The 24182-nt window shown below is 44.3% G+C and overlaps 1 protein-coding gene across 5 annotated transcripts in view; it reads left to right on the plus strand.

Annotated features, from left to right (window-relative positions):
- Nucleotides 1-24182, plus strand: part of LOC115094425 (diacylglycerol kinase delta-like) — a 305506-nt gene that overhangs the window by 262734 nt on the left and 18590 nt on the right. For 4 of the 5 annotated variants that reach the window (XM_029607468.1, XM_029607467.1, XM_029607472.1 and 1 more), the window contains 6 exons: nucleotides 384-648; nucleotides 2946-3050; nucleotides 7041-7140; nucleotides 13434-13541; nucleotides 14263-14359; nucleotides 20290-20397. In XM_029607468.1, the coding sequence (XP_029463328.1) occupies nucleotides 384-648; nucleotides 2946-3050; nucleotides 7041-7140; nucleotides 13434-13541; nucleotides 14263-14359; nucleotides 20290-20397 (783 nt within the window). The remainder of the gene's footprint in view (nucleotides 1-383; nucleotides 649-2945; nucleotides 3051-7040; nucleotides 7141-13433; nucleotides 13542-14262; nucleotides 14360-20289; nucleotides 20398-24182) is intronic. The other variant, XM_029607470.1, reaches the window with a different exon arrangement.

Consider the following 24182-nt stretch of genomic DNA (forward strand, 5'->3'; position numbering starts at 1 on the left):
AAGGAAGAATGAAAAGGGATTTGTAGTTCCGTGCAGCACTCTGTTCTTCCTCCTCTGCAGCCCATAGTTGCTCTTTTATGCACAGCAAGAGCTAGAGGTACAGCCGCCTCTGAAGTGGAAATCTTGCTGCTCGTAGAATATGTACTTTACTATTCAAATTATCCTCAAGCGCCAGCGTATTTTGCAAGCATGCGGGGTCATTTCAGAATTGCCCCCATAAATCACAGGAATGTTAAGTGACCTCTCCGGGTCGTGCAGTAAGCGTATCTGTAGCAGAGCTGGGATTGTCTCCAGCCATGCCAGTCCCGCCGGGCCAGAGCCCAGTCTATATTGCCAGCATGCACCCCAGGGCCCCTGACTCCTTGCTGTCCTGTGTTCCGCAGTGCGCCATGTTGAACGAGAAACTGGACTCCTTGGTGAAGGCGCTGAACGAGGAGTCGCAGGCCGTCGTCGTCCCCACCGGCAGTTCTCACGGGGCCGGCAGCTCTGACAGGGCGAAGAACGGCAAGGAGTCTGGCGAGAAGGAGAACCTGGGGGAGAGCAGAGCCACCAGCGTGCCCAGGATATTCAAGTCCAAGGAGCAGCTCATGCTCAGAGCCAACAGCCTTAAGAAGGCCCTGCGACAGATCATCGAGCAAGCAGAGAAGGGTAGGGTGCAGAGCTCAGCTGGGCACGAGCGCGCGCGAGCTTGCTACTCTCACTGGGAATGGCAGCGTCACGTACAAGCAAAGCCGAGAGCCCTTGTGTTCAGGATAGTGTGTGTCATAACATCCCTGGTTTTGTTTCCGTGAACCAATAGAAATCCATCAGTGCAGCCTGCCATGTCGCATGTGTGCTATGCCTGCAGCGCACCAGAGTTATGCCACGGTTAATATCATCAAACATCCCTGTATGCAGCTTTCCAAGAGGCACATGCAGCTTGCCTGCTACATACTGTGCTTACCCCAGAGTTAATATTATCAAACAGGTTTGAGAGCCACTGTTCTAAGATAAGTAGGATTTCCTTGCATACTTCAGCAATGGCAAACTCCAGTCCTTGATTGCCACCAACAGATCTGATTTCTCAGGATAACCAAACTGTGCAGGTTAACCTTATGCAACTATATCTCATGAATATTCATTGTGGAAATCCTGAAAGTCAGACCTATTTGTGGCAAAGGAGGTCTCAAGTTGACCTTCCCTGGCTTAGATGTTTGGAGTAAAACCAGGATCAACTCAGCCCACTTCTGATAGCCCGGAGTGATCCGGTCATCTTATCTCTAGCTCAGTGGTTTTCAGTCCTGTCCTTGGGGTACACTTAACCAGTCAGGTTTTCAGGATATCCACAGTGAATATGTATGAGATAGATTTGCATGCATTGAGATAGATTGTATGCAAATCTATCTCATGCATATTCATTATGGGTATTCTGAAAACCAGACTAGGTGTGTCCCAGGGACTGGGTTGAGCACCCTGGCTCTAGGCACTCACCAAATTCTTAATTAGAAAAAAAATTACTCTTAGCTTAAAACTTTTATTTTGTGTTATCCCTTTGATAATGTCACACTCTTTTTGTAGTTCTGCCCACCCTAAGAGAGCTTTACCCACTGTCCAACTTTTATGTATTAAGCAAGTTAAAATTGCTTTTACCCAATTACAGCCCTTATGTGTAGCTTAGGGCCTTAACTATCTTGACTATGCCATTGCTTTCCAACCCTGTCCTGTAGGCATACCTAACCAGTCTGGTTTTCAGGTGATGCATAATGAATATGCATGAGTTAGATTTGCATATATTGGAGACCTAGGGTATGCAAATATTTCATGCATATTCATTCTGGGAATCATAAAAATGCAACTGGCTAGGTGTGCCTTCGGGACACAGTTGGGGAAAAATGGACTATACAATCAAATAATCAGTTTCCATTTTCAGGAAATCGTTTATATTAGACTTTATGATCCAGTCCAGCCAGGGTTGCCGGAAACCTCCATGTCTTAAGGGTAGACTGAGCCAGTCCTGATTTTATTACATGGCTTCTATGGATCTGTAGTCCTGCCTTTCTGACAGAAATATGAACTGAAAGTCTCCAGGTACAATTGGGGATGGAATTCCAGTTGATACAAAGGGAGCCATTTTGAATAATGGTGTTGTTGCTGATGCCATACCCGGTCTCACTCCCACATGTAACCAGTGAAATTGAACTGTTTTATTTGCCATTCTTGCTTATGTTACTTTCAATCGTGTCAAAGTATCAGACACGCCCAGTCAGAAAAAGGGGGTGAAATACTTGTGCTAATTATTTCACTGAAAAGTCTGCAGACCATCCCCAAGTAGCATATACCATCTTCATTTAAGCTGTGTATTAGGTGTTCAGATACATACAAGGGGAATCATGTCATGTTATCAGTTCTCCATCTTCACTGCAGAAATTTAGGTTAGACACTAAGAGGAACTTCCTGTGAGGGTAGTTAAGTCATAGCAAAAGTGAGAGGGTGGAATCTCCTCCATCTTTGAAGGTTGGACAGACATTTGTCTGGGATAGTTTAGGAACAGTAGATCCCACTTGGGAGGATGGAGGTGGATATGTGGACTAGATGAGCTCTTGAGGTACCTTCCCCCCCCCAATTATTTTTCCTTGATTCTGTAGTGTTTCCATGATAACGTTATGAAACTGGTTTCAAACCACTTTTAAATGCACTCTGAGGTAGCTGAAGATATTTTGTAGTTTTCAACCATTTTGAAAAAAGTCAGTTTGCAAACTCATTGAAAAAGAAGTGAATTAAAGATGACATTGGACTGGTACCCCTATCATTCTGAAACTACAGCTCCCATAATGCATGGTACAGCTTGCGGGCAATTTGGTGTTGTCTGGCAGGCACTCCCTGATACTATTCAGTGTAACTTCAGCTGTGGGTTGCATCTGTAAAATAATCTGCTCTTTTTATTCTCCCCCTGCCTTTTTTTCCAGCCGTCGATGAACAAAATAAACACACTCAAGTGTACACAAACCCTGCCATGCTTTCCATTCGGAAGGAGATCTCGGAGGACTTCAGCAAGGACTCAGAAGGGCTCAGTAAGACCTCCTTTAATTTGTTTATAAAGCTCCAGGATGGACGATGGATCCAGCTATATGATCTCTCTCTTTTTTAAAGTGGCGTTACAAATTCCCTACCCAGCCTGGGGCTCTCGGGGGCCAGTTTTATTACTGAGCATTGATGTTAAAGGTTCGTGGAAATTTTAGCTGCTAGATTAAATATGGTTTTGAGCTGAACTGGTTCGTAAAGGTCGGATGGGCTTTGTTCCAGGTAGATGGACAAGTGACAAGATTTGGAAGGTTCTAAATATAATTCATAGCTTCACTTCTGGACACAGGGCTGGCTGGACACAGGGCCGGCTGGCATCGGTAAACCTTGATCCAAGCCCAAAAGCTGGAGCAGGCATTGGCATGCACGTCCTTTCCAGGTTTTCAAAATCCCAAAACGCTGCATGCTCACTGGTAAAGCCCCCTCACAAAGCAAAGAGAATGTCAAACGCAGACAAGGAATTTGCAAATCGGACTGCTGTGCAGGTAAATGTCCGTGCTTATGCTTAAGCAAAGTAAAACCAGGGTAAAGTGAAATGTGCTACGAGTGCACCATCTGCTTGCAGAACTTTTGTAAATGTAAGTTACTCATGCCCAGAATGCCTCTTTTGCATGCAGGCTTGTTCTTGTACGTTACGAGAGTCATTCACAGAACCAAAAACTGCAGGCAAAGCAACGATTTGCCTGCGGAAAGGGGACTTTTTGAAAGGTGTCATCCCTCTGTGAGCGTAAAATTATGCACGTAGTGCCACTGCATGGGTAACGAGAAGAGGCATTCCTAGTGGGATAGGGGGGGGAGGGGACTTGTGCCGATGCGTGTAAGTGTGAAGTTTCAAAAGAATGTTGCTTATTTTTTTCTCGGGGGAAAAACTACCTCCCCAAATTAGCAGGTGTAAATGCGAACAAATAAATTTCCTGAGATCATTTTCAAAGGGAAAGCATGCACACACGTTCACTTTTTGAAAATTGGGGCAAAGTCCACGGATAAAGAGTGTGAAATTTGCATCAATGCGGGCAGTTTTAAAATTACCCCCTAACAGACTACACATGTTCTTCGAGTGGCTTAAAAATCTAAGGTTAGTGAACACCAGGAGTTTTGTCTTGGTCGCAACTGCTATATTGGATCAGTTTCCGGTTTGCTTTTTTGGACCTTAAAAATCTAAGGGCCTGATTTTCAAAAGCATTTACACATGCAAAACTGGGATTTTCACGTGTAAATGCAGTTCGCATGTGTAAATGGGCTTTTGAAAATTGCTACAATATAGACCATTGAATTGTCCATAGGATTTGCTTGCATAAATGCACTTTACACACTCCAGTTCTGGATTGGCTAATATGGTTTTGCTTCCTGTTCTGTTCACACTGTGAAACTGCCCCAGGTATGTGGATTAGTTTCCATTTGTGTTCAGGCTTAATCCCAGATCGAACTCCAAAACATACATTTAATTCATCCTTAGTTACTCTTGCAATAACTTGTCACTCCGTACCCTCTCTTTTTCTTTTCCCCTTCATTAGTTAGTAATCTCTTCATATTAAGCCCTTTTCTGTTGTAATTATCATGCTGAATTGTTGTAATTAGTTTCAGTTTTCCAATTTGCCTTTTGATTTTGTTCATTCTCTCTTTCTTCTCAAACCTGCACTCTCATTGCCCTGTTGGCTTTGTTTTTTCCCTCCCCATCTCCCTGTTCTAATGTATTTTCCGCTCATTTTGTTAAAATGTGAACTGGCATGATGTCTCGTACTAATGCCGGTATATAAAAGCTATTAAATAAATAAATAAATAAAATAACTAATCCAGGAGTGGAAACTACCTGCCTGGGTGGGACTACTTATGCCAGGATTCATGTGGACCTCACCCTCTGTTCTCCTGAACGGAGGCAGCAGCGAGTCTGGGTCGATGGCATATCCACTATTGGGAGTATAGGTTTGTGTGGAAACTGCATTCAGTTTCATAGAAATGGAAGCAATAAAGCAAGAGAAGATCTGATAAACTTTAAAATCTCATCTGGAATAAAATGCACAAAGAAAAAGGGATTATCCTTTTATTTGTAGCTAGTATTTTCATACTACTGCTGCTTTAATGTAGGGACCTCTGTGGTCCAAAGAGGAGCCAGCCTGGGCTGACCTTAGGGACTGGAACTCATATTCACTCAGGCCTGAAGAAGAGCACAGTGTGACAAGAAGCACAGGAGCTGACTAAACTGCAGCAGCTTTTTACTGCAGTGCTCCCCTGACGAGCTGTGTCCATTATTCTGTGCAACTGAAAAAAGGTTCTGCTCGTTGTCCTTGAGTGCAATCAGCAGACCTCACGCTGGCGAGGGCTCTTGTTACTGGTACTGTAACCGATTTATAAGTGGCTCCTGACTTAAATGCCAACATTTTAATTATATCTAACAAATAAGAAACATGATTTTAATATTGAAGGGAAAAGCTTTATGCTGCAAAACGTCATGTTCACCTGGTGAGTCACTTCATCAGAAGGCTTTGCCGAGCATCTCTGTGGAGAGAGAGAGAGAGAAGGAGGAGGGCACAAGAGAGAGGAAAGTAAATTCTTGCTCTTGCAAAGGGATTCTCAAAAGAGCAGAAGAAGCTGTTCCCCACACCCGTTGTGAATTATAAAAAGTGCTGCATTGAACGGATACATTTTGGAACACATCAGGCACAGGAAAGGGGGTGATCTGGGGCTCTTTTTCCATAGTTCAGGGAGGAAGCATGTTTTCTGATGGCATCCGTCGACCAATTCGTCCTTAGCTTTGTTTTTCTGTTGCTGGAACATTGCCTGTGATCCAATGAGTGGGGGGGAAAAGGGCCATTGGAAGGATCAGAGTATCTGGCTATGTCTGCTCTGTGACTTGGATTGGCTGAGATGTGTTCTGCGTAGGACTGTGGGTGGGATGTGGCACCAGGTAGGCTGCCAGAGAGCTCCCGGTCTTCCTAGAGCTACATTTGATCTATGGACTTCTAGTCCTGCTTTTCGTAGAGAAATTGAGACGAGATCATAGATGCAATGGGGTAAAACCAGAACTAGCTTGGTTTATCCCCAGTAACACCCACATCCATCTAAGCCATAATGCAGGGTTTGGCACTGTGTTTTGGCTAACTACTGAAAAACCTTTTAGAGATGTTGATGTGCTGCAGGGGGTGGGGGAGAGCACAAGAACCCCCCTGGATGATTCCTCCAACCTCTAGGAAGGGAGATCCCCCATGGTAATTTCTTTAACTTCCAGGGAGGGATTTAGAAGTATTGCTAGAATTTGCCAACCTTTCTGCCATGATAGCCCAATGTCTCTGTGCTTCTTCCAGCCACCACCCACATGGGCACCCAGACCCTCCCTTTGTCCTGCATATCTCGTGGCAATGCTGGTGGCAGTATTATAAGCAGGAAGTGAGCGCGATCAAAGACATTTTGTGCCCATGGAGCCTGTGAGCACGTGTTGCCTTATACCACCCTTACTTCCTGGTTCTAATAATGCCACCAGCACTGCTATGAAGTATGCAGGAAGATGGAGTGATAAGGTCTCTTTGGAAGTGGGAGGCAGAGGAGGAGAAGAATCACGCTGGCATGCCAGGGTAAATCTTCTCACATGCCACTTGGAGGCACCCGTGGTAGGGGTTGCTGCCACCTGCTTTTGCAGGCCAGACATATGAGAGCAGAGAATGGAATGACGTACTGTGGTTGAGGAAGACCCTGGTTGGGATTTCGGCCTGCTAAGGTTCAAGCAAGGAACATTGATTTAGGAAAATGAGGGACCCAAGAAGATTCCAATGTTAAAATGTGAGGAAGCTGCCTTTTCTTGGCAAATTCAGGATTGACTCATTGTTTCTGGTGAAAAAAAAAAGAATGACATGAAAAAAATGAGTTGAGGGTGAATTGAGGACTTTGATGTGGGCTGTTCTGTCTAATATGGGACCGCTGCAAGGCATTGTTGTATATGAGCATGGAGCATTGCTGATTCCTAAAAATGTTTTCCTTCTGAACAGGCTCACGCCGTGGAACTGTGTCTTCCACTACATCCTCCATCTTTCTAGATCGACCTGATGCGCTCAATCTGCTCCATTTCTCTGAAGATCCCAATGCCATGTAAGTGATAATCAGCTCTCCCCAGATACCCAGGTTCCTGAGCTGGCCCAGGGATCAGGGGAGAGTTCTTAGAATATGCAGGCTGAAGTTTGCAGGCCAGACAGGATACCACCATGATATTGCATGTGCTATTGAAAGAAAACTCTACCTATACTGTTCAGATAAGAGTTATTCTCAACCTGTTAAAAAGCAATGAAGGTTATTTTCAAAGGCCTTTACACTGCCCTCTTGAATCCCAGGAACAGACTATGTTTAAAAGAGTCATACATTGCACCACACGCTGGAATCTGATTGATTCATTTTTTTTTTTTTTATTAACAGTTTTTTATTGCTGTTATAGATAAGTGATAACAGGAAAAACATGTACAAGCAGAACAGCATATTTTCTAGTAAGCATCACTAAATAACACACTATAATATAAGAAAACTCCAAAGTGTTCCAAGTTATTCCCCCCCCCCCCCACCCTCCCCGCATGCTATGTGTGGCAATAGAACTCTGAGCAGTCAATAAGTCATCTCTCCATACAGCACATTCACCGTCAGCATGGTAGTAAACGATTCGATTAAACCTAAAACTGAAAAGTCATCCTATGATTAGGTCGTGAAAGTCAAAGGTCTCCAATATATGTAAGGACCCCAAACTTGGTTGAATTTGGCAAGGCGGTGGTGCTTCAAAGCCGTGAGACGATAAAGAGTACAGGCCCTATCCAGGCGTTGTAAAAGTTCCTCCGATGTGGGGGGATGAGTACGTTTCCAATGGTAAGCAATCTCCATTTTAGTAGCCGTGCAAACCTGTTGCATGAAGGTTTGAGCCGGAACCGGGAGAGAGTCATCCGTAAAAAATAGGAGCGCTTGTGCCACGGTCAGGGCACAAGGAGCTTGGAAGAGTTCAGACAATAACCGGGATACATAAGACCAAAGAGGCTGAATGAATTCACAGTCCCACCACATGTGTATATATGTTCCAATTTGACGACAATTGCGCCAGCAGTGGGGATCCACTCTGGGGTAGCAGCGGTGTAGTCTAGTTGGAGTCAAATGCCATCGGTAAAGAGTCTTATAGTTGGCTTCAATAATCCTGGTGGATATATTACCGCGGGCAACCGCGGAGAAGAGAGATGTCCAGGCCTCTTCGGATATTGAGATCTTAAGATCCGCTTCCCATGCAACCATGTGAGCATGTCTGCCAAACGGATGAGAGGTCAGCAGCTGGTATAGTTTAGATATAAGACCCCCTATTAACTTAGGAGAATCACAGTATCCTTCAAACAGAGATCGGGTGGGGGCCAACAACCCCCTGTGCTGAATGTGGAGCAGGAAATGTCGTAGCTGCATATAGGATAAAAATTCCACAGAAGACAGCCGATAGGACTCTTGTAGGGTTAAGAAAGAAATAGGTCTGTCCTGTCGGAGCACATGCTGGATACAATGAATGCCCCTGGATTTCCACTGAGCATAAGCTGTATGAGGAAGGCCTGCTGGGAACAGGTTATTGTGAAATAGTGGGGTAAGAGAATGGTAATCATAGTGTCCCACAAGTTTGTGCTTCCACTGTTTCCACACATTATATGTGTGCCTTATGCAAGGTGTCAGCTGCAGATTTGCGCGCCACGTTTTAGCAGGTTGCCAGAGGAGGGAGGCCAAAGGTACCGGCGCAATCCACTCTTGTTCGAGTGTGACCCACGGTTTCACAGAAGCCGAACAATGCCAGTCAATTATGGGCCGAAGTTGTGCCGCCGCGTAGTATCTGGACAAATTTGGCAGTCCCAAACCACCAGTAGACTTAGACTGATAAAGAATTTTTTGTGCCACCCGCGGTGGTCGGTGTCGCCAGAGAAATCGGAGCAGTTTTCTTTGCCATTGCAGCAAGATAGAGCGTCCCACCAAGATAGGTAGTGTCTGAAAGAGGTAAAGAAATCTCGGAAGCAGGTTCATCTTGATAGTTGCCAGTCGTCCAAGCCACGTAAGAGAGAGTGTAGACCATTTCTCTAGATCTAAATCAAGTTTCCTAAATAAGGGTACATAGTTAAACTGAAAGAGATCAGACACGTTATTACTCAAATATACCCCAAGATATTTAAGTTTAGAAGCAGCCCATCTAAATGAATGCCTTTCCTTCAAGGCACTGACCCTGTCAGGAGGACATGTGAGGTTCAAGATTTCAGATTTGTCCCAGTTGATTTTGAATCCTGAAACCGCGCTAAATCGCGCTAGCTCCATTTCAAGTACTGGGAGAGTCAGGGCCGGACCACCCACTGTGAATATAATATCATCGGCGAACAGGGACATCTTGGATTCGCAAGTATGTAAAGTAAATCCCTGCACCTCCCGGTTGGTCCTGATAGAGATGGCCAGGGGTTCTAGAAAAATGGCGAAAAGCAGGGGCGACAGGGGACAACCCTGCCTTGTCCCTCTTCTCACCGGGAAAGGCTCAGTATACCGGCCATTAATTTTGATGCTAGCTAAGGGGTTGGAGTACAATGCTGAGATCCAATTATGAAAGAAGGGTCCGAACTCCATTTCCTGTAAAGTATGAAACAGAAAAGGCCAATGTACCATGTCAAAGGCCTTCTCTGCATCAATGGCCAAAAGGAGATGTTCTTCCTGACTTTGTGATGCGCCCCAAATGATATTAATAATCTTGCGTACATTGTCGCTGGCCATACGGCCTGGAATAAATCCTGCCTGATCAGGATGTATGATTTGTGCAATGAAGCAGTTTATTCTGTCGGCCAAAATTTTGGCTAGGATCTTAAGATCTAGGTTTATTAATGAGATCGGCCGATAGGAAGCGCAGAGGGCAGGATCCCTTCCCGGCTTAGCTATAATAGTAATGCCTGCGGTATTGGAGTCCGTATGCAAGGTATCCCCTCCCCTAAGAGAGTTAAAATGACTCTGAAGATGCGGGGCCAGGATGTGTCTGAAGGTTTTATAAAATTTAGCTGTCAGGCCATCGGGACCTGGGGCTTTGCCCACCTTAAGAGTCTTAATAACCTCTAAAATCTCCGGGGTCGTAATTTCTGCATTTAAACTATCTCGCATCTCCAGCGTAAGTCTAGGTAGGGGAATTGCTCGGAGATAGTGTAATATATCCACTGGTTGGATATGAGTGTCTGCTGAATAGAGATCCCGATAGAATTTGAGAAATTGAGAAATGATGGCCGAGTTGGCAGTTTCAATCTGCCCTTGTTCGTTTTTGATTTTAAGAATGTGATTTTGAAAGGATTGTTTTTTTAACTGGTGGGCCAACACCCTGCCAGCCTTGTTTCCCCCCTCAAAGTGGGTTTGTCTAGTCAGGTTCAAGGCATGTGTGATATGTTCTAATTCAAGCCTATGTAATTCGTCTCTACTCTTAGTTAACTGAGTCAGTAGGCGCTTAGAGCGGGAATGACTATGTTGGGCCGTAAGATCCGCTATACGAGTCCGGAGATGGGAGCAAGCTGCCTCCTTCTTTTTCTTAACGTAAGATGCATGCGAGATAAAATGTCCCCTAGTATAGGACTTGAAACAATCCCACACTGTGACTGGAGAGGATACAGAGCCCACATTGTTAGTGAAAAAATCTCTAATCACTTGGGTAGAGGACTGTATAAACTGGAGGTCATGTAAAAGAGAATCATTAAGCCTCCAGTGTCGGCGCCCATGGTCCCCGACTGGAATACTCAACTGGAGAGAAATAGGAGCATGATCAGACCAAGAAACGATCCCCACTTCTGGTCTACGGACCATATGGAATAAGTTTTTATCCACTAGTAAATAATCGATACGAGTATAAGAATCATGTGGTTTAGAGTAAAAAGAGTAGGATCGTGAATGTGGGAAGGTAGTTCTCCAGGAGTCAACCAGGTTATGATCGGTCAGTAGGTCTTTAAGAGCCCTGGTATGGACCTGTGCTGTATGCGTGAAACCCTTAGAGGTATCCAATGAGGGTGAAAGCGGTACATTAAAATCCCCCCCCATAATAAGATGACCTGCAGCATGTTGAAGGAGAACTTTGTGTAAGCGACCAAAGAAGGCAGCCTGCTCTCTATTAGGGGCGTAGACAGTAAGCAGAGTAAACTCCAGACCAAACATGATGACATTCAATAGTAGATAACGTCCCTGTGGGTCTGCAATCACCTTCCTACATTCAAATACCAGATGTGATGCAAAAAGGATGCCAACTCCTGCATACTTTGCCTGCTTAGTAGCTGCTGAGAAAAACTGAAATGGAAATTTAGGGGACTTCATTAAATGTTCATATCTGCGGCTTAAGTGCGTTTCCTGCACAAAGACAATGTCAGGTTGGGAAACTCCCGTCTCTCTGTAAAAAAGAGATCTCTTCTGAGGAGTATTGAAACCCTTAACATTCAACGATAGTATTTTAATCATAGCCATATAGAAAAAAGAAAAAAGTACAACCTACCATTAGCAAAAAATATGCAGCATGGAGGAGTAGCGCACCGACCTGCACCACAAAAGAAAAACAGAATAACCACAATAGCATGCCCCCTGAGAGAACCCACACCAACTTGTGGGTCTCTGTAACAGCGTCTGCCAATGCCTCCAAGCAGACTGTCTCCCATACCGAACAAAGGGGATATTAGTGAAGACACAGATTTAAGAGATGGGTGCTCCCCACACCCCTCCCCCCCACATCCACAGCACATGTAAATCTAAATATGACAAAAACAAACTGGTCGCACTCATTCAACATTGCAGCATAAGCAAACCAGAAAAATATTTAGTAAAGTAATTAGATGAACTCTGGCGTTGTAAAAGGAATCTCCTCCGCTGTTGAAGCCCAGATGAGGATCAGCCCTGTCCTTGGGCTTGAGCTTGGTAATGGCCCCCGGACTGGCGGCGGAGCCTGCTATTGCGCTTCCCAACCCTCTGCCAAGCAGGGTGTTGTGGTCGGGCAGGGAAGGCACTGGATGCCTTGAGTGAAGACTGAGATGACGCAAAGCCCAAATTAGAAAGACCTGGCATGGCTTCTTCTGGGGTCAAACATCTATGAGTTACTCCTGCATGCGAAAAAGAAAGTCCAAAGGGGTGGGACCATCGGTACTTCACGGCCTTGCTGCGCAGAAATGTAGTGATCTCTCGAAAGGACTGCCGGTTCTGAAGCGTGGCCAGAGAGAGATCTGGAAATATGGCTATTTTATGATTTTCCCAGGCCCATTCCTGGCGTTCTCGCGCCACTGTCTCAATCCTTTCTTTAAGTTGATATGAAGTAAAACAAGCTATAATGTCTCTTGGTCGATTAGACTGTGGGGCACGCAAAGCCCGATGAGCCCGGTCAAAATGAATTTCAGGAGGCTCAAAGTCCCCATCTTTTGCGGCCTCCCGAAGCAGAAAGAGGCAGAACTCGCGGATCACCACGTGGCAATCCTCCGGCCCCGCCGGCTCCTCAATGCCCCGGAACCGGAGATTACTCCGTCGTGCCCTGTTCTCTAGATCAGCAATTTTCGCCGTAAGTTGGGCATTGTCAGTGCGTAGCGTATCCAGCGCTGTAGAGTGGCCGGAGATTTGCTCGGCCTGCCCCTCAACCCGCATGTCAATGTCCCCGACCCTATGGCCCAGCGCCGTCAAGTCCTCCCTCACCTCTTCCACCCGGGTAAAAAGTTCCTGCCGGTACGCTTTGAGGTCTGACCTGATACCTGCGAACCACTCCCGAAATTCGGCCCGCGTCGGGTGATCTGACAGCGCTCCGTCTTCAGATGGTGAGGCGGGCAGGGGCGGCTCTGGTGAGGCAGCGCGCGAAACTCCGCCATCTTGGGCTCCGTCTTCCCCGATCTGGGGGCAGGCCTCAACCTGATTGCTCTCCTTCTGATAAGAGAAGCGCTGGAGATCTATATTTTTTTTCTTGCTTGCCATGGCGCTGCTAGGGTATTTACCCAAATTATTGCGGGGTCGAGATGGGCCCTAGAATCGCTGATTGCTGCGGATCTGGAAGGGAGCCGGCGGGAGCCCAAAGATCAAGCCTCCATCTCTCAGCGTGACGTCACGCTCCCCCCCCTGATTGATTCATTTAATGGATATTGCAGCATTTGTTACAGGCATAGCTAATGTTGACCAACCAGATCCTTCTACACAACACATTTTGAGTGATTTTTGTTTCTAGATTTGGCAGCCTGGGTGGAGGCATATACTAATATTTTTATGAAACCATCATGAAATGAACCTTGGTCAAGTCTCTTTCACATTGAACAGATTATGCAGTGAAAGCTTGTTTTATCTGCGTTGTATATGGCTACCCCTGCCTCAACTCCAGAAAGTGTTTTTGCACTAAGACATGCCCTGTCTTATTTCAGACGATTCTCTGAAAGGTGCACCATGAATAACTACTTTGGCATTGGGCTAGATGCTAAAATATCTCTGGAGTTCAACCACAAACGGGATGAGAACCCCAAGAAGTGCAGGTATGTAAAGGAATGTCTTCCAACAGCAAAGGCCGCAGACTCCTTGTGTAGGAAAGATGGGGGTACAAGTATCTTAATTCAAAAGACTGAGAATGTATTTATTCATTGGTATTCTGCCTTTTCAGCACTTTCAAAGTGGAATGCATTCAGGTACTGTAGGTGTTTCCCTATCTCCAGAGGGCATTCGATCCAAAGGGCCTGATTTACTAAGGCTTCCCTCCCGTTCTATGTCTATGGGAAAAACGTTTAGTAAATGACCCCCTAAGTTTGCACTAGAGGTAATGGAGGGTAAAATGACTTTCCTGAGTCACAAGGAGAAGCAATGGGATTTGAACCCTTGCTTGCAGCCCACTGCTCTAACCATTAGGCTACTCCTCAACTCTGTCAGCATGGGCCATGATCAAGAGCAGGGGGTTTCCTTAGAGTACTTGAATCATGGTCCAGTGGTACTTCAGTGTTAAGTTTCAGTGCGGGGTTGGAACAAATCTGTTAGGTCCAGAAAAATACAGGCATGGAGAAGACCCAACAAATAAATGGAAATTATTTTAAAAAACGAATCTCAGTGGATGGATCTTTTATAGATATTGTATTTTTCACTGTTAAAAAATATATGTCTCTCTCTGGTTCACATGAGGTTTGGCTGATGTGTCTGAAACCTGAGTGATGTCATGTATTTGTAGACTTTGATGCCCATTGTCCTCATGCTCTCCTCTCTTGTCAGCAGTCGCACGAGAAACATGATGTGGTATGGAGTCCTGGGAACCAAGGAGCTTCTCCAGAAGACCTATAAGAATTTGGAGCAGCGGGTGAAGCTTGAGGTAAACACAAGGTTTGGCTTCTGAGGAATGGAAGTTTGCCCCTTCTTGGTCTTCTTTTCAGCAGGAATCCTCAGGAATTGAGGTGCTCTCTGTCTGTCCACAGCAATGTAATGTTCGAGCTTTCTCCTAGATCACTTGCCTTTGTTCCTTCTAAGATCTATTTGTTTTTTTATTTTAATTTTTTTTGTAGAAGCTCTGATGGCACCTCTACTTTTAAAAATACAAGTTGCAGGAAATTGTATATTTTAAGGTTATTTATTTTATAAAGTTATTTATTTCCTCAAAGCATGCTCAAGGATGTCCAAGCAAGCCACCCATTTCCTTGTGTATTACTGTTGAAATAAACCAGAAAGCTTGGAGGAATAGGAAGTGGCCATTTAACACACAGAAGGGCAGGATGGATAACTTGAATTCCATTAAGGTTTTGCTTTTAGATGTGATATTCCATTTATCTGAATTTAGAGGTATTCTCCTGTTCTTTGAAATCATCATGTAAAGCAAGTTTGCTTACCATATATGGTGTTTTCCATAGCTAGCAGGATGAATTAGCCATTATATGTGGATGACATCATCCAGTGGCACCGAACAGACTCATCTCTCCAAGCTAGTAGAACTTTGAGCTCTATTGAGCATGTGCAGGCGTTCCCAACAAACATTGCCTCATGAGCCTCCTCAGTCTACTTCAGAGCTAAATCTAGCTATGTAGTCGATTTTCCAGGGAGGTAAGCGGGTATTCCATTGCTAATTCATCTTCACTGTTTACAGTAAACAGACTTGTTCTTACCATTGATAAGCAGGCTGAATTAACCATTACATGTAGGGAGTCCCAAGCTGAGGGCTGCAACAGAGCATTTACTGAATAAGCAACCTGGACTCCACTGTGGAGAGTAGACTACTACGATAAAAGATTAGGCAAAATTGCTTGCCCAAATTTACTGTCAGTCCTTAAGAGGTTGTTGAGACAATAATGGGACATAAATGTATGAACTGATGACCAAGTTGCATCTTTGTAGATGCCTTTGAGAGGCACGTCTCACAAATGAGCAACGGAAGAAGCCATAGCTTTCAATTGATAGTCTTTGATCTGCTCACCTGTGAAGATGTAGCAGTGTTGAATGCATTCTGCTTTTCAGTTGAACAATATACATGTGGCAACTAGCAGGCCTAGTCTGTTAGGGTCATATGACACAACAATTGAAGTGTTTCAAAGTGGCTAAGTCATTTTCTTGTAATAAGCTAAGGCTCTTTTGCAGTACAAAATATGAAGGGTTTTCTCCCACTTGTGAGCATTAGATCTTGGAAAGAAGGTAAGTAACACGATGGATTGATTAATATGAAAATCTGAGATGACGTTTCGCAGAAACTTTGGAAGAGTACGAGGACCACCAATTTGTGGAAGAATTGCATGTAAGGTGAATAGTGGACGAGAGTTTGGTGTTTGCTAACTCTTCTAGCTGATGTAACTGCTACCAGGAACAGTACTTTCCTTGTCAAGAACTTAAGCAAAGCTGACTCTAATGGTTCAAAAGGAGGTTTCATGAGTTGAGAGAGGACAACATTCAAGTCCCATGGAACTAGAAGTTTCTGCATTGGAGGTTTGACATGCCATAGTCCTTTCATAAATTTAGATATTAATCTAAATTGACTTACTATCCTCTAGATCATGGTATGCCACTGTGGCACTGAGATACACTCGCATTGAGGATGTGGTAATACCTGAATCAGAATAATGGAGTAAATACTTTAGCAAATACTTAGGTTTTCAAGAGAATGGGTCCAAAGCATTCTGTTGGGCACCATTTGGAATACCTATTCCATCTGAAAGCATAATTCCTTCTAGTTGAAGGCTTCCTGATGGGACTACTATGTCTACTTTCTCTGTAGGTAGATCGAGATCCATGATTATCAAATGCTGAACATCCAAGCCTTTAGACTGAGGTTGGGATGATAGAGTGTTCCTTCATCTTGAGTCAACAGAATAGGGTCCATCTCTAAACGTATGGAAAGACTGCTGGAGAACTGAACTGCTGGAGAGCAAACCAGCTCTGTCTAGACCATGCTGGAGCTATAAGGATTAGATGAGTGTAATGCTGGAAAAGTTTCTGTGCTGTCCTGGTGATCAAAGGTATTGGTGGAAAAGTATACATGAAGCTTGTTCTCCAGTCAAGCAGGAAAGCACCTTTAATTAGCCTGAGATCACTGAGTAGAAATGAGAAAATTTGATTTAGTTTCCTATTTTTATTCAAAGTGAACAGATCAACTGATGGTAAACCCTATAAATCAAATAGTCTGCTATGGATTACTGTACTGACCACTTGTATGGACTAAAAACTCTGCCCAGGTGATCTGCCAGCAGTTTGGAGATCCTGGGTAGATAAGTGGCTTGTATAACATCTTGGTTCTTGACTGCTCCATCTCAAATTCTAAATCATCCTGGGAGAGAGGCCAAAACCCTATACCCCCCTGTTTGTTGTGTGAATGCCAAGAGAGCATATCTTATTGCTCTTACCTCTAATAGGTTAATCTGAAACCAACTTTCCTCAAGGGCCCAAGTTCTCTGGGTTTGGAAGTATCCTGTGTGAGCCCCCCCATCCTTTGGTGGAGGAGTTCATCACCAGCATTACTTGATGAGGGAGTACTCAAAGAGGGACTCCTTCTGTGAGAATTGGGGGATGTAATCACCTGTTGTGAGACTATCCACACCTTGATGAACTGGAGTCTCTGAGTGGGGATTAGATTGGATTTCTCAAAATTAAAAGAGAAATTGTCTTACGCAAGGAACAAAGTACTTCCGAGAAGATGCCATGACTAGCCAGTCATCCAGGTACCAGAAGACTTGAATTCTTCGACAAAATAGATTTGCCGCTACTACTGTGAGGCACTTCGTAAAGATTCTTGGAGCTGCCAATAAGCCAAATAAGAGTACCCTGCACTGATGGTGGGAGGAATCCAACTGAAATGAAGGTAGCGCCAATGAGAAGGGTGAATTGGTATGGGAACATATGTATCCTTCAGATCCAGGGCAGACATGTATTCTTCCTTCTGTATGTAAGGGAGAATCATGATGAGAGAATTAATTTTGAATTTCTTTCAGAGCAGATGAACAAACATTTAGAATGGATCTCAATTCTCCTGACTTCTTGGGGATGAGGAAATAGAGGGAGTAAAAACCCATGTTGGGACTGTTGTGAATCTGCCCGCATGAACCGGTAGATGTAGTGTATTTGGATTTTCAGAAGGCATTTGACAGATTTCCTCATGAGAGGCTTCTAGGAAAAGTAAAAAGTCATGGGATAGGTGGCGATGTCCTTTTGTGGATTACAAACTGGTTAAAAGATAGGAAACAGAGAGTAGGATTAAATGGACAATTTTCTCAGTGAAGAGGGTGGGCAGTGGAGTGCCTCAGGGATCTGTACTGGGACCCATGCTTTTCAATATATTTATAAAGGATCTGGAAAGGAATATGAGGTAATCAAATTTGCAGATGATACAAAATTATTCAGAGTAGTTAAATCACAAGCGGATTGTGTAAAATTGCAGGAGGACTTTGTGAGACTGGAAAATTGGGCATCCAAATGGCAGACAAAATTTAATGTGGATAAGTGCAAGGTGATGCATATAGGGAAAAGTAACCCATGCTATAGTTACACGATATTAGGTTCCATATTAGGAGCTACCACCCAGGAAAGAGATCTAGGTGTCATAGTGGATAATACATTGAAATCGTCAGCTCAGTGTACTGCAGCAGTCAAAAAAGCAAACAGAATGTTAGGAATTATTAGCAAGGGAATGGTGAATAAAACATCTCAAAAAAGATATAGTTGCGATGGAGAAGGTACAGAGAAGGGTGACCAAAATGATAAAGGGGATGGAACAGCTCCCCTATGAGGAAAGACTAAAGAGGTTAGGACTGTTCAACTTGGAGAAGAGACGGTTGAGGGGGGATATGATAGAGGTGTTTAAAATCATGAGAGGTCTAGAATGGGTAAATGTGAATCAGTTATTTACTCTTTCGGATAATAGAAGGACTAGGGGACACTCCATGAAATTAGCATGTAACACATTTAAAACTAATCAGAGAAAGTTCTTTTTCACTCAGCACACAATTAAACTCTGGAATTTGTTGCCAGGGGATGTGGTTAGTGCAGTTAGTGTAGCTGGGTTTAAAAAAGGTTTGGATAAGTTCTTGGAGAAGTCCATTACCTGCTATTAATTAAGTTGACTTAGAAAATAGCCACTGCTATTACTAGCAACGGTAATATGGAATAGACTTAGTTTTTGGGTACTTGCCAGGTTCTTATGGCCTGGATTGGCCACTGTTGGAAACAGGATGCTGGGCTTGATGGACCCATGGTCTGACCCAGAATGGCATGTTCTTATGTTCTTATGAAATAACGGTGAACTAGGAGGCTGTTTTGATTGTCCCTGATACATCCAAGCCAATCGACTCTGACTCACTGTGATCCGCAGCTGGAAAGTGCTATGATGAAGAACCCCAAATCATGGGGTCCAGTAGGCCAGATTGGGTCTCTGTTCTAAGGAAGTGCTGCAGTAATGGAGGAAAAGAGAGGTTGGATTGTTCCTTCTGTTTCCCTAGTCAAAGAGGCAAAGAAATTGCTCAACAAATCTGCAGTTGGTCAAGTGACTTTGACCTGGCATGGTTGGTGGTACATCCTCTTCAAAACTCAGTATAGGTTCCTGCATATGGATTGGTGGATTATTGGAGGTGAGTTGAACTATCGAACACACTGGATCTGGTGTTTCCAAGTAAAATCCTTCTGACAGCATCCTTTTTGGATTGAGTTATTAGAGAGGGTAGTGGTAACATGAACCCCCTGCCCCTCCCTCTCCTGCAGATCTAGAATGGGCTACATAACATTGTGTTAGTAGAGCAACCTCAGGGATTGGGTGAGTTTGATGCGTCAACAGCTTTGATGGAATGGAATTCTTGGATGCTTTTGAAGAACGGGCCTTCAATTGCATCAACTGTTGATGAAGCTAGTACAGAAGGAGGTTGCTGACACAATGTGAGCACCAACTGCATCGAATGTGTCAGGGTTGTACCATATGTTCTTGTGCCATGCATTATGGACCCATGATTCGGAGGACTGGATGCACCATATGGCTCATGCGTAGAAGCTCCAAGATGCATCAATGGTGCACGGGCTGCAGGCCCAGCAGCCTTTGGTGCATCATATATCGAATGCATCTGTGCATCATGCATCATTTGCATCAGTGCGCCATGCGTTGAGAGCACTGGAAAGTGCTGTTGTGGGTTTTTCAGAGGCAGTGAGGCAAGAATAAGAAGATATAGTAAACCAAAAAAATCTAATTTTAGAGAAAAAAGTATGAGGAGATACTGAGTACACATCCATGATTTTGCTTGAACAAAAAATGACTTTGCAGGCTCATGAGGCAATGCCTGGACAGGAACTCCTGCACATGTTCAGTAGAGCTCAAAGCTTTACTACTTGGAGAGACGAAACTGTTCAGTGCCACCGGATGATGTCGCATACATGTAATGGCTAATTCAGCCAGCTCATCGATAGAAAATATTGATGATAATGCACAAGTACATAAAGCAAAAAAAAGCACATTTTGGGCATGGATTACTTTCCTTCTTATCTTTTTATACATTTTTGGTAATAGAAAGCCTTCAACAGAAGGTGGGAGAACTTCTTGTTGTAGAATTGCTGTGCAGAGCTGATCAATATTAGAGATGTGCAGTCGCTTAAAATGACATTGAAAATACCAATGAAATGTGTTTTGTTTCCAAACTGAAATGACATGAAAAAAAACAGACATTCATTTTGTTTCTGTGTATTAGCGCTCACTATAATAATTTAACATGTGCTATATATAAACCGAGCAAATGTAAAAGCTGTAAAAGAAAAACAATACCCCCTGATGTTTCTCTGTTTCTGTCTTAGTGCGATGGGGTGACTATCTCCTTGCCCAGTCTGCAGGGCATCGCTGTACTGAACATCCCCAGCTATGCCGGGGGGATCAATTTCTGGGGAGGCACCAAGGAGGATAACGTGAGTGCTGTCCACCTTTGCAAGTCATCAGAACTAGAGATGTGAATCGTTTGCCCGATTGTCTTGCGATCGGGTTTGGCTAGAGGGGGGGAATAATCTGATCGTGGGTGATGTGAATCGGAATTGGTTCCGATTCACATCGTTATTTTTTTTTTTAGTGAGGCCCGACCCTTTAAAATTAACCCCTTGCCTTCCCCCACCCTCTCGAACCCCCCCAAAGCTTTTTACGAGTACCTGGTGGTCCAGTGGGGGCGGGGGACCGATCTCTCAGTCCATCGGCGCCATTTTGGCTGCCACTCAAAAATGGCGCCGATGGCCCGATAAAAAAAAACCCCACCCGACCCTTAAAAATGACCCCTTAGTTTCCCCCACCCTCCCGAGCCCCCCAAAACATTTTAAATTTACCTGGTGGTCTAGTGGTGGTCCCGGGAGCGATCTCCCGTTCTCGGGCCGTCGGCTGCCACTCATAAAGATGGCGCCGACGGCCCTTTGCCCTTACCATGTGACAGGGTATCCGTGCCATTGGCCGGCTCCTGTCACATGGTAGGAGCAGTGGATGGCCGGCTCTCTCCCGAGAGCGGGAGATCGGTCCCCGCGCCCCCACTGGACCACCAGGTACTCGTAAAAAGCTTTGGGGGGGTTTGGGAGGGTGGGGGAAGGTAAGGGATTCATTTTATAGGGTCGGTGTGGGTTTAGGGGTTTTTTTGGTGTGCCAGTTTTCCCCGCCCTCCCCCCTCCCCCGATTTACGATTTTTCACGATAAATCGGGGGAATTTCTATTGTATCGCGACTCTTAACGATTTTTGACGATTTAAAATATATCTGACGATTGTTTTAAATCGTCAAACGATTCACATCCCTAATCAGAACTGTCCTACGCATGTTAGAGTCACAGGCAGCTCTACAAGGTCCGGGGGGGGGGGGGGGGGGGAGCAGGAAGCTGGACACTCACTCCTAACCTTTAGCTTCTGGTTTTGAAGGGTTTTTTTACATTAAGATGTTCTCTGAATATTTTGACACAGGCATTGGAAAATCCAAGATGCACTTGCCAGGTTGTATCTTATGACCTGGAGGCAAAGGGTCACCTGTAGGGTATTTATTTATTTATTTATTTAACTCTTTTCTATACCGACCTTCATGGTCATAACCATATCAAATCGGTTTACACAGAACAAGGGGGTATAACTTTAGATTTAACAAATCATTTAACAACACGGAGCAAAGTTACAATCAACAAGGTAGAATCACTTGGAGGCTAAGATAGCCGGAAAATAGGATAGGGGGAAGCAATTTAACAAAGAACAATTAAGATTAAGAATTAGGAGATTAAACGTATTAGATTCTTAGTAGGAGGTTCCTAGTTGCATAACTAGCGAGGTATGGCTAAGGGCCATTTGAATGTTTCGGAGGATTACTTATTTCTTTATATTTATTTAATAACCTTCTTTCTTTAGTTTGGTTTTTGTTTTTTTTGTAGACTAGGCTGATTCATTCCTACCCATGTCATGCCTGGACTTAGGGTCCTGGTTTTCCTAGGGACATTGGACCCATAAGTCAGTAGATGGAGTAGGGTAAAGTACAAACTGGATCAGCCTGTCCTTAAAAAGATAGACAATTTTAATAACCTGAGTCACGCCTAACAAGTGGCACAACTTTCAGAGCTGAAAAAGTCATATACTTCTGAGATCTAATCACAGTCCTTCCACCCTGACTTGGTAAAAGAAAGTGGAGATACCTAAATAGGATTTCCAGATGGCTCCATGTCGTCATGGGCAGAAATAGATCCATCTCGTGAGGGAAAGGCAGGGTCAGTCCTGGTTTTGCCCCATTGCATCTGTGAACTTACTTTTCTTAGATAACTTAAAAACTACAATCTGATAGATGGGTAGAGGAGTAGTCTAGAGATGAGTGCAGTGAGCTACGAACCATCCCATGGCTGTTCCTTGTGACCTTGGGTGAGTGGCTTTACTCTGTGCTGTTCCAGGTACAAAAAGAGTAATTTTATTCCAAATGCTTTTTACTAAACCAATTGCCAAGCTGTTACATTACAACTATGCATATATAATACAATACAGTGTAACTTAACTCCCATGCCCCCCCCCCAATATACGAGTATGTCTCTACCATAATCGGCTAAACAAGAGATATATACATATATATAGCACATAAAACAGGGCTCTAGGTGCATGGGCTCTGACGCATCCCAGGCCTCTATAGAATATGGTAACATGAAACGTCAGTGTTCTTCCCTATGTCCAGAACCTCCCATCCCTCCCTCCCCCTCCCCCCTTATAGAAACCTAAAAGGCCCAATCGGATATTACAAAAGGTTCTGATCGGAGGATAGACTAAAAAAAAAAAAAAAAAAGAAAACTTGTGGACAGTGTCCAAAATTGCAGATAGTAAAATATATGAGTTATAACTAAAAAGAGTTATTAAGTACTAAACTTCTCACTCTAGGCGACTTAAAGGGTAATTTTAGAAGAAGTTAAACGTGTAAATGTAACATACCATTGTAGCAATTTCTAAAAGCCATGTGCACACGTAAAGTGCATTTACATGTGAATATCCTATGGACAATTCAATGGCATAGATTGGAGCAATTTTCAAAAGCCCATTTACACAGATACTTTACATGCGCAGAGCCGAATTTTAAGCGTGTAAATGCTTTTTAAAATTAAGCCCATAGATTGTGAGCCCTCTGGGGATAGGGAAATACCTACAGTACCTGAATGTAATCTGCTCTGAAGTACCGAAAGGTGGAATAAAGAATTAAGGATGCATTGGGGGCAAAACCAGGGCCGACTCGGCCTGGTCCCCCATGAGCTGAAGCTCTCTGGTCACTGGGAGGGCGATAATAACGGTGGCCCCGGGGCTTGCAGAAGTTTCTCTTTCAGAATACTGCCGATGTGCACAACGCGGGGAGACAAGTCCCTACATGCCTTGCCCCTGCCTCGAAACAGGCCCAAAACATGCCCCAAAAGGTATGTGCAGAGATTTTAAAATGCACTCTCTGCGCAGTCTTTCTCTCCCCTGACCTGGCCAGGCCCCTTTTTTTTGTGCAGGGAAAAGTGCACACGCTGTGAACAGTGCGCACACACATTTACCCACAGACGGGGGACGGAAGGGGGGGGGGCAATGTTCACAAGGCTTTCTTTGCGCAGGTAAATGCACATTTATCTGCTGAAAAAGCTTTGGTTATGGTCCCTTTTATTTGTTAGTTCCTCTCTGCAGTATATGGGCGTCGGGAACCTTTTGGGCAAGAGAAATATAGAAAACATCACCATTCCTGGGGAAATGAGAAAGAGAGAGAGAGAGCGAGAGAGCCTTGGCTCCTGGAAAGGAAAAGCTGATGACTATGACGGCAGTGAGTTGAGCCTATGAAGTCTGGATTCAGCCAGTGGTCACCGGCCAATTTTGTCTACTTAACTTTATCCCGATATTCAGCCCAAATGCCGGCTGGCTGAATATCAGGTCTAAAATCACCCAGACAACACTGGGACAGCTGTTTATCCAGACAGTTACTTGGGTTACGTTGTCTGGCCTGCGCCGAATATCAGCGTTGCCCAGACAAAGTGAAACCATGTCCCAGGAACACCGCCAGCGCTGCCTGTTTTTTTTTTTTTTTTTGGTCAAGGTGCATTTTGTCCAGGTAATGATGGGCTTGAATGAAATTTAGCTGGTGGGCTGAAGAGAGGGGAGGGGGGAAATTGAAAATGCTGGTTTGGTCTGGGTGACTGCAAACGTTAGCTGGAGAAACCCTTTGAACGTGGACCTCTGTTCGGT

This window comes from Rhinatrema bivittatum, chromosome 6, assembly GCF_901001135.1.
Source record: "Rhinatrema bivittatum chromosome 6, aRhiBiv1.1, whole genome shotgun sequence".
Lineage (NCBI taxonomy): Eukaryota > Metazoa > Chordata > Amphibia > Gymnophiona > Rhinatrematidae > Rhinatrema > Rhinatrema bivittatum.